Source organism: Mustela nivalis (genome assembly GCF_964662115.1).
Source record: "Mustela nivalis genome assembly, chromosome: 10".
Taxonomy (NCBI): Eukaryota; Metazoa; Chordata; class Mammalia; order Carnivora; family Mustelidae; genus Mustela; species Mustela nivalis.
In genome coordinates, this window is record NC_139029.1 from 8,278,900 (window position 1) to 8,294,583 (window position 15,684).

At 48.6% G+C, this 15,684-nt stretch overlaps 1 protein-coding gene across 3 annotated transcripts in view; it reads left to right on the plus strand.

The window, feature by feature from the left end:
- Positions 1-15,684, plus strand: part of VPS13D (vacuolar protein sorting 13 homolog D) — a 252,275-nt gene that overhangs the window by 186,808 nt on the left and 49,783 nt on the right. For all 3 annotated transcript variants that reach the window (XR_014299363.1, XM_082685387.1, XM_082685388.1), the window contains one exon: positions 14,983-15,115. Coding sequence is in view for 2 of the 3 variants with exons in the window: in XM_082685387.1 (XP_082541513.1) it covers positions 14,983-15,115 (133 nt within the window). In the remaining variant the exon portion in view is untranslated. The remainder of the gene's footprint in view (positions 1-14,982; positions 15,116-15,684) is intronic.

Here is a 15,684-nt window from a genome sequence, read left to right on the forward strand (position 1 = left end):
AAAACGTGGTTCTGCACTCACTGACCACGTGGAGGTTGGCCTCTTGTCTGCTCACCTCTGACAGATGAATGAGGAGGCGGAGGTGTTGCGTCTTTTCATGGAAGTTCATCCACAGCGGGGTGTTCGCACAGTAGAGCCGAGTGCGGAGTGTGCGCTCGTTGGCCTTTTTCCTCCACGGACACTTCTAGCTTCGGCGTGGCCTGGCCCACGCCCTCTGGGACGCCTGCGCCGTGAGTCTGCGCTGAAAGTGCTTTTTGGGGTTTTTTGTTTGTTTATTTATTTATTTGATAGAGATCACAAGTAGGCAGAGGCAGGCAGAGAGAGAGAGAGAGAGGAGGAAGCAGACTCCCTGCTGAGCAGAGAGCCCAATGCGGGGCTCGATTCCGGGACTCTGAGATCGTGACCTGAGCTGAAGGCAGAGGCTTAACCCACTGAGCCACCAGGTGCCCCTGCACTGAAAGTTTTAAGCGTAAAGAAGAACTAAGACGTGACCATTTCCTGCGTGCTGGGCACTTTCTGCCATCTCTCCTTTCTCCCTCCTCCCAGCTGCTCAGATCCTGTGTTGAAGTCGTTCTCCGCTCCTGTCACACCACATCTCAAGTGCATCCACCAGCCGGGTTGGCCAGACCGCAGCCCCCCGGAACTCCTGAGGATCACCCCTGGCCCGGCTCATGAGAGCCGCCTTCCGTCTCCACCCCGCCTCCCTGCCTCCCCCTCCTCCCATCCGTCCTTAGGACAGCAGCGGGAGCGACCGGATCTGTCAAAAGGTAGCTCAGGTGGTGTCGCTCCTCATCTCAGCCCCCTCCAGGGGCTTCCCCTTCCACGCCGCACAGAAAATTTACATCTGTACCGCGGTTTGTTAGGTATATGCGGCCTGCCCCGAACTTCACCGACCTCACCTCGTCCCTCTCACTGCTCTCCAGCTCGCTCAGCCCATCCTGCGACCTCCCTGCTGTTTCTCGACTGTCTGCCTCCGAGCAGGGGCCTCAGGATCTTTGCACTCGCCATTGTCTCTCCCTGGAAGGTTCTCTAACCTCGTGGTTTTCACCTGCCTGTTCTTTGTCCAAAGGCTGCTTTGTCGGTGAGGCTCCTCCCGGCGTGCCCGCCTCCACCTGAACTCGCACCGCCTCTTCCGACACCGTCTCTCCTCCTCCTTCCCGGCTTCATTTTCCACTTAACATACACGATCACTTCCCTTTTATTTATATTATTTCCTGTGCAATGAGCAGGTAAGTCCTACCGGGGACAGAAAGTTTTGTCTGTTGTATTCACTGCCGTGTCACCAGGTCTCAGCCCAGCCAGGCCTGGCACCCGGTGGATGCTGAGTGAGCTGAGGAAGGACCAGAGGGGAGGAGGAAGGGGCAGACCGACTCTCGGAGTTAGGCATGATCTCAGGTTGTAGGTCGGACGCCGAATCTCCCAGAGGTTGCCCAGGGTCACACAGCCCATAAATGAAGCCGGAATTTGCACCCCAATGTGCTATTCCAGAGCTTCTCTGATTTCCACATTACTGTGGGCATCTCTGCCTCACAGGGTGACCCAAAATAGAGACTGAATTTGTGTGCACATGTGTAGTAATGTGAACACATTAAAATGCCTTAGAGAGGGGCACCTGGGTGGCTCAGTGGGTTAAAGCCTCTGCCTTCGGCTCAGGTCATGATCTCAGGGTCCTGGGATTGAGCCCCGCATCGGCCTCTCTGCTCGGCAGCGAGCCTGCTTCCTCCTCTCTCCCTCTTTGCCTGCCTCTCTGCCTGCTTGTGATCTCTGTCTGTCAAATAAATAAATAAAATCTTTTAAAAAATAAAATGCCTTAGAATACGTGGCCAGAATCTCTTAGTGTCCTCAGTATCATCTGGGGCTTAATCTACAGAACAGACAAGTAAGTGCCAGCAGAGTCCTACCCCAGATGCCCCCCAACATCAGAAAATGGATTTAGCACATGCAGCTAAAAGATGGAGAAGCAGCACGTCTTTGCAAACACAGACTTCCCAGTCAAACCAGTGAAATCTTTTTGGTCACTGGTTCCCAGAGCTACTCCGGGTTCACTGGGAACTCACTGGGGGGACCAACCCCCATCGGTTCCAGAGCTGGCACTGTTCTGGGCACATCCATATGGCGTACCAGGCTCTGTCCGTAGCACTGGGGATAACGAAGGTGAACAAGACAGGCACAGCGCTGAGCATGCCCTCAACAAGCTTCACTCCCCCTTGAACTTCAAAGAGCCACCGTTGCTGATTGCCTAGAACGGCTAGTATTTAAAGGGACAGTCTCCCAGCTTCGCTTTCTCTTGTTCTCTGAAGTTCTGAAGTTCTTTTTCAGTCCATCGTGCACTCTTCTTTGGCTAACAGGAAGTTGTAGTGCTGGTCTGAAGATTAAGAAACATCCAAGGCAATGAATTCCTGTTCTCCTGTCTCCCCGGCCCTTTTGTAGACTTAACAGCAGTCATTATGGTTCAAGAATGCCCTGAGAGATCTCTTCTTGCCCATTGGCAAAGCCACAGGCACTCTGTGCAAAGAAATGATAACTGTTCTGTCCATCTTAGGGCATTTGCTCTGTCTTGTCTCTTGCCTTTGCCTTGGACTTGGGATGGTTTTGTTTTCTTCCCTAGATGCTGCCTGCTAGATATGCTCTTCACCTGTAGCCCAGGACCAAGTGATGCCTGGGCTCACTCCCACTTAACTGGGAGGGGCGCTAAGAAATCAGTCATCGGCTGCTACTAAATTTGTTTCCCTCTGTGTCCAGCTATGTCAAAACTTACGGGTATCGAGGGATACATTCCATGTTTTGATCCCTGTCTTATACTGTTCGCTGTAGGTACATGCTTCCAGAACCTTCAGTTAACAGGCAGTGGCAGCAATAAGTTTAGAACCATCTTGTAAAGATACAGCCACCGACAGGCTATATCTTTACAAGTCACAGAGGGAGTGACAGCTTGAATGGCAGGGAACTTCAAGGAAGGCCTTTTTAAGATTGAGCAAATTTGATTCTATTTGTCCGTCTGAGAGGATGAGGCCAGGAGGATTGGAGATATGAGAGAAAAGAGGGTGGCTTGAGCAACATCGAAGACAAGGCCTTATGAGAGTGCAGAAGAAGGCTCTAGATTTGGCAAATTTACACCATTTATCTGACTTAAAATTACAATCAGATAAAATTACATTTATCTGATTTAAAATTAAAATTATACCATTTATCTGATTTAAACTGGAGGACAGGAAAGACTTCTTTTCCCTGAGTAGAATCTATCATCTGTATGAAGGGACAGTGGGCCTAGCTCAGAAGAGCTGGAAAGGAATGCGGGGCGCATCTTTATTTGGCTCTTAAAGTGTTCCAGGCACCATCTTGGGTGGTTAGGGCTGCAAGCCCCGTTTCTGGACTTGGAGCTTCTGAGCACCGCGTGCTGCTGTGCTCCTGGCCCTGCGAGGAAACAGACGCTAAACCTACGGGTTTGCATGCAGGGAGAGGCCATGCAGGGCTTTGCAGAGGCATCTGGGAGAGCCAGGCTGCAGTTGGGAAGGCAGAGATTTGCAGACATTCGTGCTGGAGAATGGAACAGTAAGAGCAGGAGGTGATATGGCTGTGTCCCCATAATTAACTTTCTGCCCACCTTTGTACTAGCCAGTTCCGGCTTGAATAACAAAAGCCTTTCTCCCTAAAGCCAACCAATGCCTTCTATCTAGTGTTCTCTGCTGAGGTGACCAGCAGTCATTTGGAAGTGTCCAATAGAAATAAAGTGTGAGCCACATAATTTATGTCATTTAAAATTTCTAGTAGTTGCATTAAAAGGGTAAAAGGAAACGGGCACCTGGGTGGCCCCGTTGCTTGAGCTTCTGACTCCTGGTTTGGGCTCAGCTTATGTTCTCAGGGTCGAGTAATTGAGATGTTTTACGTTATTATTTTTCATCTTGTCTTTGGATTCCAGTATGTATTTTATATTTACAGTGTATTTTAATCCATACTAACCACATCTTATGTTCTCAGGGTCGAGTAATTGAGATGTTTTACGTTATTTTTCATCTTGTCTTTGGATTCCAGTATGTATTTTATATTTACAGTGTATTTTAATCCATACTAACCACATATTAAGTGCCCAGTAACCTCCCGTGGCACGTGGTCCCCTTAGTGGACATCGTGACGCCAAAGCAGGAGAGGAAGTTAGGGACATGCTATAACAACCACTATCGTGTGGCTGGGATGACGAGTTTCAGGTCTCTGGGGCTGACTGGATTATCAGACCGTGCAAGCTACCTCTCTTCACTACATTTAGCCTCTCATCCTTTTGCTAAGTGGTTCATTTCTAAGATCTCCCTTGTTCTCGATGGTGGAAGGAAGGAGCGCATTGAATACAGAAACGACCTTTAGATGGTTAGCTTCTGACTCCATCATGGCAAGAAGTTTTCTACAAGATTCTAAGAAATAGCTGTCCAAGTTATCTTTGATTTTTTCCCCCCCCTTAGGTTATCAGTTAGCTTCCTCTTTTCCTGCTTGCTCACCAAAATTCAGAAAACATTCTGTTCATGATGTTTTGGAATATGGTGGTATTTCAGATATAAGCACGATTTTTATGAAGCGAATTCTTATTTTTAAAAATGAATTCTGCCTTTAGTCACATATTTAGAAAACAAGTGCCATAAACATTTTTTAAATTATGGAAGAGTCGACCAGTAGAGCATTTTATAGTATATGGCCAGCTTAAAGGACAATCAGATGAATCCAGGTCCTACCATTTAGTTGAGATGGTAGAACGTAATAATAGAATATTAAACTAGTAGAACGGAATATACTAGTACTTTTGAAGCCTCCCTGCTCACATTCCCTCTTTCCACTGTTGAGTTAAATGGATTGGGTTTTCTTCCTCATTCCAAGACTTGTTTTTTAGGCCTGAAACCTGCTAACCTAGAAAGGGCTAATTCAGCAGGCTTGAAAAACCCCAAATCTATGGGAAGTAGATGGCTGTGAAGTCGGAATGTCCTCTCCCAGCTCAGCCTTTGGGGGGCAAAGGCAAGAATGCCCTCAGGAAAGGCCGCTAAGGAATCCAGGGATCAGGCAAAGAGCAGAGGCTTCTTAGGAGCTGTTGGGAAATTGCTAAACTGCTTTTGGTTTTTATTTTAAGCCCATCTGAGGTGTTGGGAACATTCGAGTCCATTTTTAAAAGAACCTTTGGGGCATGGCCGGGTGGTTCAGTCAGTGAAGCGTCTGATTCTTGATTTCAGCTCAAGTCATGATCTCTGGGTGGGGAGATTGAACCCTGCCCCTCAGGGAGCCTGCTTAAGATTCTCTCTCTCCCTCTCCCCCACTGCTTCTCCCCCCTTCCAAAAAAAGAAAGAAAAAGAGCCTTCTTTCGGCCTTTCCTTTGAGTGTAGGAACAAGTCGGGTCTCAGGAAAAATGAGACAGGACTTAAGTGCCTCGAAGCTGAGCTGCCTCCCATTCTCGTCCTAACCCCCAAAAGAGAGGTTCTCCCAGGTGCCATACACTAGTTCCAAATCTGCAGTCTTCTCTCACTTTCATCACGCTTGCTGATGAATAACTTCACCCCCAACAAGTGAGCTGTTGGCTTTTGTATCTCTAGCTTTCCCCGAACGCGGGCTCTACCCCACCCACCCCCATGAAATGTTTGATAGTTGTAAGAAATAATAGTACCTTAGTTTCCACTGTGGATACTCAGTGACCCTTAGATGGCTGGGGCTGTTGGGGGAAGCATCAGAGTGCCCGGACAGACAGAAGATGATCCGAGACCGAACTGCACACACTTTCGGGATCCTTTCTTACCCGGAGCATGGCTGGCTCATGTCCGTTCTCGTCCCACAGCCCTCTTTCGCTTTCGTCCCTCCCCCTTGAATTTGTATCTCCACACGAGTCAGTTACGGGTACATGAAACAGTCCTTGCCAGAGCAGTCGTCTTTTTCTGTAGTTAGATTTGCTTCCCCAGACCAGCTCCGACAGAGCAAATCTTTGAGTTCAGCAAACCCTTTTGTAAGAAGCGGGGATGGAAGAGCAGAGACCTCCTCCGTGCAAGCAGGAGCTCTTGAAAGCATCTGTCCCGATCTGCACCCTCGCTGGCCTCCCATCTTTCTCCCCAGCTGTAAAGGGTGCACGTTAGTGCCGTGATCTGATCTGGTGTAATGCGACCCATGAAATGGACATTCACAGGGCCTTGTCCTTCTCTGGGGCCCATTTCACACACGAGAGTGACGGTTTGGGGAAAAGTAGATTCTTTCTGATTTCAGAGACGACGTGGCGTAGGGCAACGAATGGGTGTTAGAAGGGGGCAGGGTGTCTGAGTTCGGATAAACTGGTCAAGGAGGGATTGAAGCCTGATTTTCTTGTTCAGGGATTTTCATGTAGTTTTCTGAAACTTTATTATTTATATGCTGCTTTTTGCTTCCGTCATCTGTCACCACCACTGCTTAGGAAAGGAAGGATGTCTCCTTGGCGTCTCTCTGCGATTTTCTCTGGCATTCAGGAAGGAATTTTCCATGGAAGGAAGAACAAAAATCATGGTTGGGTTCTCTCCACAGATGACCCAGGATCAAATGTAGGTAGATTCTTAGCAGACTTTTTGTTACAGATGATCATGGTCTTTCCAGTTTCATCTGTACAATGGGAAAAATATTAGAGCCGACCTCCTATGGCTGTTGTGTGGATTAAATTAATAAATGATTCATAGGTGGCCAGCCCTGAGAACAATGCCTGATACATAGTAAACTTTGCTGGTCCACGTTTACAATTCCAAAAGTTACGCTATGGTCTAAAGCAGTTGGAAGCTTTCCTTTACCTGTTCTGCTGCACACACATTCAAAACTTCATATATCTGAAGAAATCAGCTGGAGAATGCCTTCTTTCTTAAAAAACAAACAAACAAACAAAAAACCAACCCATCAAGATATTTGAAACCCTTGAAGCCTCTCTGACTTTTTCAGTAAGAAGCCCAGCGTGTTCAGGGGTCTGGCTTCTCTGAATGTTCTTTACGGTGTTATCCCTCCCTTTCTTCCCCAGGCCCTCGGCATTAAAGAGAATATATTTATTGGAAATGCAAAGTACTTTACAAGAATGAAGTCGCTTGTGACTAGGAACGAGATGAGCTTCTTTTCTGTTGTGAAATGTTCCAATTCCATTTCTAGTTTCTGTATTTTGAGATTTCCGTCTATTTATAATTGACTTCTTGATGCTTTCCTTGGTTCCGGAACAAGTATGAGGTGGCTCCCATAGTATAGGATGAGACAGGCAGGATTCAGTCGGGGTGGAAGGGGGAGCAGAGCGCTCACTAGAAGAAAGAAAAGGATTTGTAGTAATAACCCTCAGCATTTACACATTGCTTTGTGTGTGTGTTTTTCCCCCACGCACTTTTAAAAACAAGTTCTCTTTGGATTACCCCAGGGACTCTATAGGTCGTGTTCTTCCTGTTTTATAGATGAAGATACTGATCCCTGAAGAGAGTATGTTTTGCTCACGTTCACCGAGCTGATACTGTGACAGAGTTGGGATCAGGACGCCTGGCTTTTCCCAAAGCCTGTGTGCTTCCCTAGAGTTGAAATCGTGTATGCACACAGTCAGGCATTATTCTGTGACTGCTGCAGAGGGATTTGTTTCCCCTACAACGTGATCGATCTCCTGGTTCAGTACGGAGGCACTGGTCATGTGTGCATATTGAATAATCTTGTCGGGACGGCAAAGCTGGAGGTCACTCACGGGGTGGGCAGGCTTACCCCTCCTTGACCAGCCCCGGTGGTCCGGAAGCCCGCCTTCAGCTTCTCCCACGTGCTTTGGGGGGTTTCAGCAGCAGATGAGCGGGAAGCCTGGCACCCTCTACTCCATCCTGTATCCCTTCTGGGGAAAAGCTTATTATGAAGTTGATGAAGGGCTAAAAGTAAGACATCATCCCTTCCCACAGCTGGGTCGAAAGAGTCATCCTGCCCACACGATTCTTCACGACTGGTGTAGGACAAACAGGGCCCATCGATTGTGCTGGAGCCGCGGCACGTGTCTGCTACCTGCGTGTGTGCGGCTTCCTCGTGTGCTTCCCACCTTACAGTCAACTTCACCAGTCCCTTTGAAAGAAAAGGCAAAACCTTTTTAGGAGAGTGCCTCAAACCACTCTGAGCTTCTAGATTAATCTGAAACAACATCTGAGTTCACAACCGGGTCAGAGTTGCAGAATAGCAAGCGAGACTTGCCAATTCAGCAGGCGTGTGTCTTGGGCTAGTTAAGAACCAGGACGATCTTGAGGTCTGACTTTGTTGCTTATGTTCAGACCTTGTGTGCAGAGATAATTCTGGGTGGCTTTGGATAACTGTGTTTCTTAACTGAAAAGGAGTGTCTGTTGCCTGATAAGTATTTATCTGTGAAATAGCAACATGGTGTAGGTCTTAGGGTAGGAGGGCTTTTACATCTCCACAGACCCCCACCCCACCGCCCCCAAAAAGGCAAGGTCATTGACTCAGGCATGTTACTAAAGTAGGAAGTCAGCCCTAGCTTTTTAAAAAAAAAGTATCTGTATTATTTTGCAGGGTCTCAGTTCTGGATTCTTTCCCCCTTCTGTCTTTGCCTTAAGGGCTCTACATAATCACAACCAAGTAGAACTGAAAACAGACAAACCTGTCCCACTTCTAGTGGATAGAGAACTGGGGTCCAAAAATGCCTCTTTCTTGCCAAACCTCAACTCGTTCCATGTTCCTTCTTTCCTTCTTCTTTCTCCCTCCCTCCGTCCCTCCCTCTCTCTCCTCCTTCCCCCAGTCCTAGCCTGCCCCTTCAGCTGCACATTCCCCTCCAGGTGCTAGTCCTATCCCCGTGCTCAAGCCAGGACTCGCTGTTTGGTTTGCCTTGTGCGAGTGACAGATACCCGTCGTGGGCTGGAACCCGTGCTCCTTTCACTCTTGTCTCTTTACAAGGATCACAAAAGCGGTGTTCAGCATCAAGGCAAAACTCACACTGAGAATCGGTTTTAACTGTGGCTGTTTAACAATGTGAATCGGGGGGAAGTGGTGAAGACCTTCATTGTGAAGTGACTTGAAGGGCATTTTTCTACCGGGTCTCCCAGCAGAGTTGGAGAGGGCTTGCAAGTTTAAGCCTCCGGACCACCTTGAAGAAACGTGTCAAAATCGATGGCCCCGCTGGGTGCCAGACACTGTGCCGGGCATTCTCTCTGCAGCCCTTGAAAGCAACCCTTTAGGGTCGGACTTTTTGTAGATGGGTGAACTGAGACTCGGGAGGGTTGAGCAGCTGCCTCCAGGATGCACACTCATGGGCACAGTGTGGCCTGCGGGGATTTCCGAGTGGACCTGCCCTGGCTTAGGGATCACAGGCAGCGCGGCCTGGGACCAGTGCTGCACTCGTAGCTGAGACTCGCAGCAGAACAGCTTTCTGGTTGGGAGAGCGCAGAGCCGTCACTTCTCTCCCTTTCCTGTGATAGGTGGCCACCGTTTGCCCCGGTGACAAGAAAAGTACTATCACCAGCAATTACTCAGTGGAGCAAGGATATTAAAGCGGAAATTTCCATTAGGTAAATAACTGTGAAAGAAGAACCCCAGAGAAGGGGGCAGAAATTCAAGCCCAGGCTCCCGTTACACTGGCCAAACATCTCCGGCATCCCGTGCTTGCTGAATATCATGAAACAGTCAGGAAAACTGATCGGACAGAACAGAGGGACACAGTGTGAATTTTTTCTCTTGCATCATTCCAACATCTACTTGAATTTCAGTTTTACAAAATCAGCTGTCCCGAGCCTGGCCCCAAACCTGGGCTACTTTGTAGGGGCTCCATTTCGAGGGACCATGGGATGCTTTCTGGAAGGTGGGGTACTGACCGTGTGTGTCAGCTCTGCCGTGGTACTGGCATCTTGAAGTGCTTCTGAGATTTTTACTTCCTTACCCAAGATATAGGGCTTTCTAGAAATTAATGATTTGGGGCTGCGGCCAGAATTTGTGAGTGTGGTATATGCTGAAGCTTCCTTCAGTGAAGGACGGGGAAATCAGTGTTGACTTTGCAAGTGTGATAGCAGGTTTTCTGAAGGACCTTCTGTTCCTTGGAAACTTTTGAAATCTTAAGCTTTGTGTGGACTTGAAATTGCTACAAAACGAGCTAGATTGACTTAAGTCTCCACAAACGCCCCTTCTGGTGTCCAGATATTGTTTTTACTGAGGACAGTCATGAATTAGCTGCACATTCCCCTCCAGGTGCTAGTCCTATCCCCGTGCTCAAGCCAGGCTCCCACTGTCTGTCCTGTGCTTCCATGGCCTTCTGTGGCCCCCTGCCGCTTCTCTGGGGACACACCTGCCGAGTGTTCTTCATGCACACCATCTCGTGTCATCCTTCCTACAGCCCGGTGGAACCTGATTGTTCCCATGCTGTGTGTGAAGATGTCAAAGTTCAGATAACTCAGTACTGTTCTCATTGGATGCCTCATGCATCTCGGGCTCTGTGCTAAGTGTCTCACACATTCTGTCTAATCCTTCCGGCATCCTTCTAGGTGGATGTCCTCACCCCATTTTGAAGATGAGTAAACAGGCTCGCAGAGGTGAAATTCCTTGCCCCTGATCTCACAGCTAGTAAGTGGCACAGTCAGAAGCCGAAGTCAGTGCGAAGATCTTTCTGTTATGCCGGACACAGACCTCCTGACCGAGGTCCTTGGAGGCAGAAGGCAGAAACCATCTCTGGCTTAGGATTCCTGTTGGCTAGCCTGGCGCACAGTCCCTGTCGCTCACGCGTCTGGTGGAGTGTTGGGCTGATGCATAGCTGGATTGTGTTTGCTCACGTCCTTGTGATTTCCAGCCTTTCTCCCGCTGCCTCTGAGGGCAACTTCCCCTTCCCTGAATATCTGTCCCCAAGCTTCATTCCCCATTTTGATGTCCGTGAACTCGCCAAAGAGCATCTGCTCTGAGGAAAGTTCAAAATGAGTCTGAATTGCGAGACATTTGGCTTCTTTTTAAAGTACGTGGGCAGGGGTGCTTCGGTGGCTCGGTCCGTTGCACATTCGACTCTTGGTTTCGGCTCGGGTCATGATCTCATAGGGTGTGGGATGGAGCCTCGTGTTAGGTTCCTCACTCCTGGGGAGTATGCTCGACAGATTCTCTCTCTCCCTCCTGCTCCTTGTCTCCCAAAATAAACAAAATTTTTTTTTAAAGATTTTATTTATTTATTTGACAGAGATCTCAAGCAGGCAGAGAGGCAGGCAGGGTGGGGGGGCAGGAAGCAGGCCCCCCACCAAGCAGAGAGCCCAAAACTCAGCTCAATCCCAGGACTCTGGGATCATGACCTGAGCCGAAGGCAGAGGCTTTAACCCACTGAGGCACCCAAGCGCCCCTAAAATAAATAAATCTTTAAAAAATAAGATAAAATGGGCAAAACCAGGGATGGGGTGGTAAAAGATGTCCCACGCCGGTCACGGCCACATGGCCCTGTGGCTCTCATAGACATCTCTGCTCTGGGCTGACTATAGTGCTCTAGCTCAAGGTCATGGGTGAAATAACTCTTCCCTGCCTCAGAGCAGACCTGTGCCAGAGGGTACCCATACAGAGTGCTTACTGGAATCACCGCCCTCTCCAGCCCATGTGCTTACCCTATCTTTGAGGGAGAAATAAGATACGGGGTGTGATTTATTTTCCCACCGAGGTAGGGAATGAGAGAGTTGGAATTAAGTATGACTAAGTGCTCCCACAGTGAGAGAAGGCCACAAGCTTTCGGTGCCCTGGATTCATACTCAGAAGCCTAGGGGACTGGCCCGGGGCCCAGCCTCTTTGACCACGGTACCCTTCAACTCACTGATTCTAGATTAGTTCTATAAAGCATCTCTCCCCGTAAAATCTGATTGACCGCTAATCAGCACGAGTTTGGCTGCATCACGGATTTCAACAACCTCCCATTTCCTGAGTTCTCAAAGTCACAGGTACAGGGGTAAGATTTTGGTAATAGTTTCCTGTGAATAATATCTTTGTACCCTTTCCATTTACTCACAAGTGACAAAGGACAAGTCCAGTTGGCTTGGGTGAATGATTTATTTTGTCCACAGGGAAGTGAGAATTCAGACAGAAGTCCTTGGGTGAGTTGAATAGGTGTGGGCGCCTTCACGCAGCTGAGAAGCCCGTGGCAGAATCCAGCATTTAGAGGGAGGTGTGATCTCTTGGGTCATCTTACCCCATCCTCCTGAGGTCAGTGTGGTGTTTTTGTACGGAGAACTCCCAGGACCAGGCTGTGCTGGGGGAACCGAGGGTCCCGGAGCAGGGTCAGTTGGCAGTGACGCTCTTAGCGTAGGCTGACTCCTAAACCTTAGGGATTGAACTTGTTTTATTGTTGGGCGGGGGAGGGTGTGGAAGGAGAGGGGGTGGTTTGGAGCAGTTCGTTATTCTCTTAAAAAAATAAGATGATTCTTATTTTATTCTCGCATATTCTGTTAAGGGGGAAAGTATTATGGGATTTTTCATTTCTTCCTAGTCAGCTGCCAGAAATCAGTAGACAGGACCTTAACTATCTTTTCCAAGGAAAGACCTCTTTTCAAGGAAAATTAGAGTTTGAGGAGGTAGGAAAGACCTGAGTGGGACCTGGGATGCAGCGTGGGTGCCGCCGGGCCTCTTCTGGCGCAGACGGCGCACCGTGGAGACGGCTCTCTCACCCACTGCTGTCTTGCCACCTCCTTGGCATTGGTCACGGAGAGGCATTTTGCCCAGGCCCCGACCGGAGAACACTGGCAGGCACCATAATTCCAGAGTGTAGCAGGGACTCGTTCTCTCGATCCTTTCCAAAACAAGGATCATGTTTGCCTCTCCTCCCTGGATTCGCAGCTTACGTTCCCGGTTCTTACTGCTCCCTGTTCCCTGCCGGGGACTGGGACCTTCCCAGTGAAACTGTCATCCTGGACAGTAGGTCCCAGGCTGCTGTGTGTCCTCCGCAGCACCTCAGTCTGTGCTGGGCCCTCAGTAAGCGCCTAATAAAGATGTTCTCACTTGGATCACACGTCACATGCTGTCGAAGCTGGGAAGGAGTTTGGAAACCACCAAGGCTGACCACTCTAATTTTATAGATGGTACCACTCCAGAAACTCATTCTGGAGGCCGGTGTTTATCTGCTGGACACAGGGGGGTTTGTTTTGGGTTTCTGTTTTTGTTTTTGTTTATGTAAAAGCCTAGGGAGCACTAGACTCTGGTTTGGTCAGATGCCCAAACTCATGGCCTGCAGTGGCTCTCCGACAGGATCCCTGACTACAGCCTTATCTGGTGATTCACAGAGCTGGCCTTGCAACATCCCGGGGTGTCTCCAACCTAAAGGCAATTGTGAGATAACCTTTCATTAACTTTAGTTCTCCTATTAGACACAGAGTGGCAGGGACAGCAAGGCCAAAAGCAAATAATGAAAGGGTTGGATCTCTAGAAAGGTCAGTGATCACTGCCCTAAATCATAAAAGCATTTGGACTGAGTAAAAGCAATGAGTGCTCCCATCTCTTGCTCCAGAAACTATTGCTTCACCTGGAATTGCTGGTTCTTCCTCTAGTCCCTCTTCTGTGCCAAGAACTCACCTTCGCCTGTCACTTGTGTTATGAAGCCTCAGGCCTGGTGCTGTAAAAATGTCCCTCGGGTGCCTGGGTGGCTCAGTCGGTTAAGTGTCTGCCTTTGGCTCAGGTTATGATCCCGGGGTTCTGGGATCGAGTCCTGCATCGGGCTCCCTGCCCTGCGGGGAGTCTACTTCTCCCTCCCCCTCTGCCCTTCCTACCCACTCATGTGCTCGCTCGCTCTCAAATAAATAAAACCTTAAGACAAAAAAGTCCTTGCCAAACCAGTATGAAACGGGCCCCCCGATGTCCAGGCTACCCAGTATATTGGGTCTTCAAGGCAGGCAGTTCGCCTTGAATCTTTGCACCGAGCTCTGTATCTAAATAACATTCCTGTGAGTTCTCCGAAAGGTTAGTCTTGGGTCATTGGCACTTAAACCACTTGTTTTGGTAGATCTTTCCCGAGAAGGTTAATTATATATTTGATATCCTTTCCTCTTTCTGCCTGAATGATGAGGATAAGTACCCTGTGGTTTATTAACTGTCACTTTAAACCTTTTCAGGTTGTCTTGTGACAAAACAGAGTTTTATGTCCTTTTTATCCAGCTTTGATGGATGAGACAGCTTCTCTGGTAAAAGAATGCCAGGATAACTAAGATCTTTCTCTGATTTGTGGGGGAGGATTTTGCACTGGCAGTCGTGAGTTCAAGTCTGCCATTTCATATGAAAGGTGACCTAACCTGTTCACCTTTCCATACACTTCCTTCTTCCTTCTGACCGATGGGACTGGGCACCTAACCAACCAGTAACTGTGGAATAAGTGAAAGAAAAGACATGACTTGAGGGCAGTGGATGTCTCTAAAAGTTTTGATCCCAAACCCCAAAGCAACAATTTGCTGCATTTCCTGTTTTGAATCACACTGGTTTCTACAGCAAAGAGCCTCTGTCCTTAACATTCTAGAATCCCAACGCTTACCTCTTCTCCCCCACGTCATTTTGTGATACGGTTTTTAGTAAACTGCAAGACAACTGGGGAAGGCGGATGCCACTATGGACATTTAGTAGTTGTTTTGCAAGCCTCATGTCCCATCAGTGTAGAGCATCCTACAATCTGAATGTGTCTGGTGCTCAGGAACCAGTCTCCTGGGATATATCATACATGTAATTCAGCAATTAATATCTCTCTTCTCTCGGTTGGGATTTACTGAATCCCAGTTAGGAGCAAGGCAAGGCATTTATTTAAAATAATTAAAGGGGCACCTGGGTGGCTCAGTGGGTTAAGCCTCTGCCTTCGGCTCAGGTTATGATCCTGGGGTCCTGGGATTGAGCCCTGCATCGGGCTCTCTGCTCTGCGGGGAGCCTGCTTCCCCCTTTCTCTCTCCGCTTGCCTCTCTGCCTACTTGTGATCTGTCTGTCAAATAAATAAATAATCTTTAAAATAATTAAAATAGCAGAAATAGTGCTGAGACTTTAAAACTCTCTCCTTATGTTTTTAATTCATTCCAGTTCGCAGGGACATTATCGGACGGCTTAGGGAAGACGATGGACAATCGGCATCAGTCGGAGCGGGAGTACATCAGATACCATGCAGCCACAAGTGGGGAGCACCTCGTCGCCGGCATCCATGGCCTGGCTCATGGTAAGTCACGTGATCCCGGAAGAAGGGCTCCTCCGCCACAGTTCCTCCAAGGTCCCCTTCTCAGCCATCCGACTGCAAGTGGAAATCCTGGCCGGGGAGCTTGGTGTACTTGACAGCCTTCCAGACTCGCTCGCTCTCTCTCTTTTTTTTTTTAAGATTTTATTTATTTGACAGACAGAGATCACAAGTAGGCAGAGAGGCAGGCAGAGAGGCGGGGGAAGCAGGCTTCCTTCTGAGCAGAGAACCCGATGCGGGGCTCGATCCCAGGACCCTGAGATCATGACCTGAGCTGAAGGCAGAGGCTTAACCCACTGAGCCACCCAGGCGCCCCTTCCAGGCTCTCTTATTTTATCCTCCTCGCCGTTGGAAGTGTTACAGCCCGTGATGTTCTTCATTCGCTTTCACCTATCGGAATGGTGCGTGCACTCCAGTCCCTTCCTGTTCTCTGCCTCCGGTTCCCAAAGTGTCGTAAGGTGTAATTAGTTGGGCCCCTTTTTAGAATACGGAACTGCTGCTTCAAGACTTGCCTTCTGCTTACTGAGCATTCCTTCCATGGCAACTGGAATGTG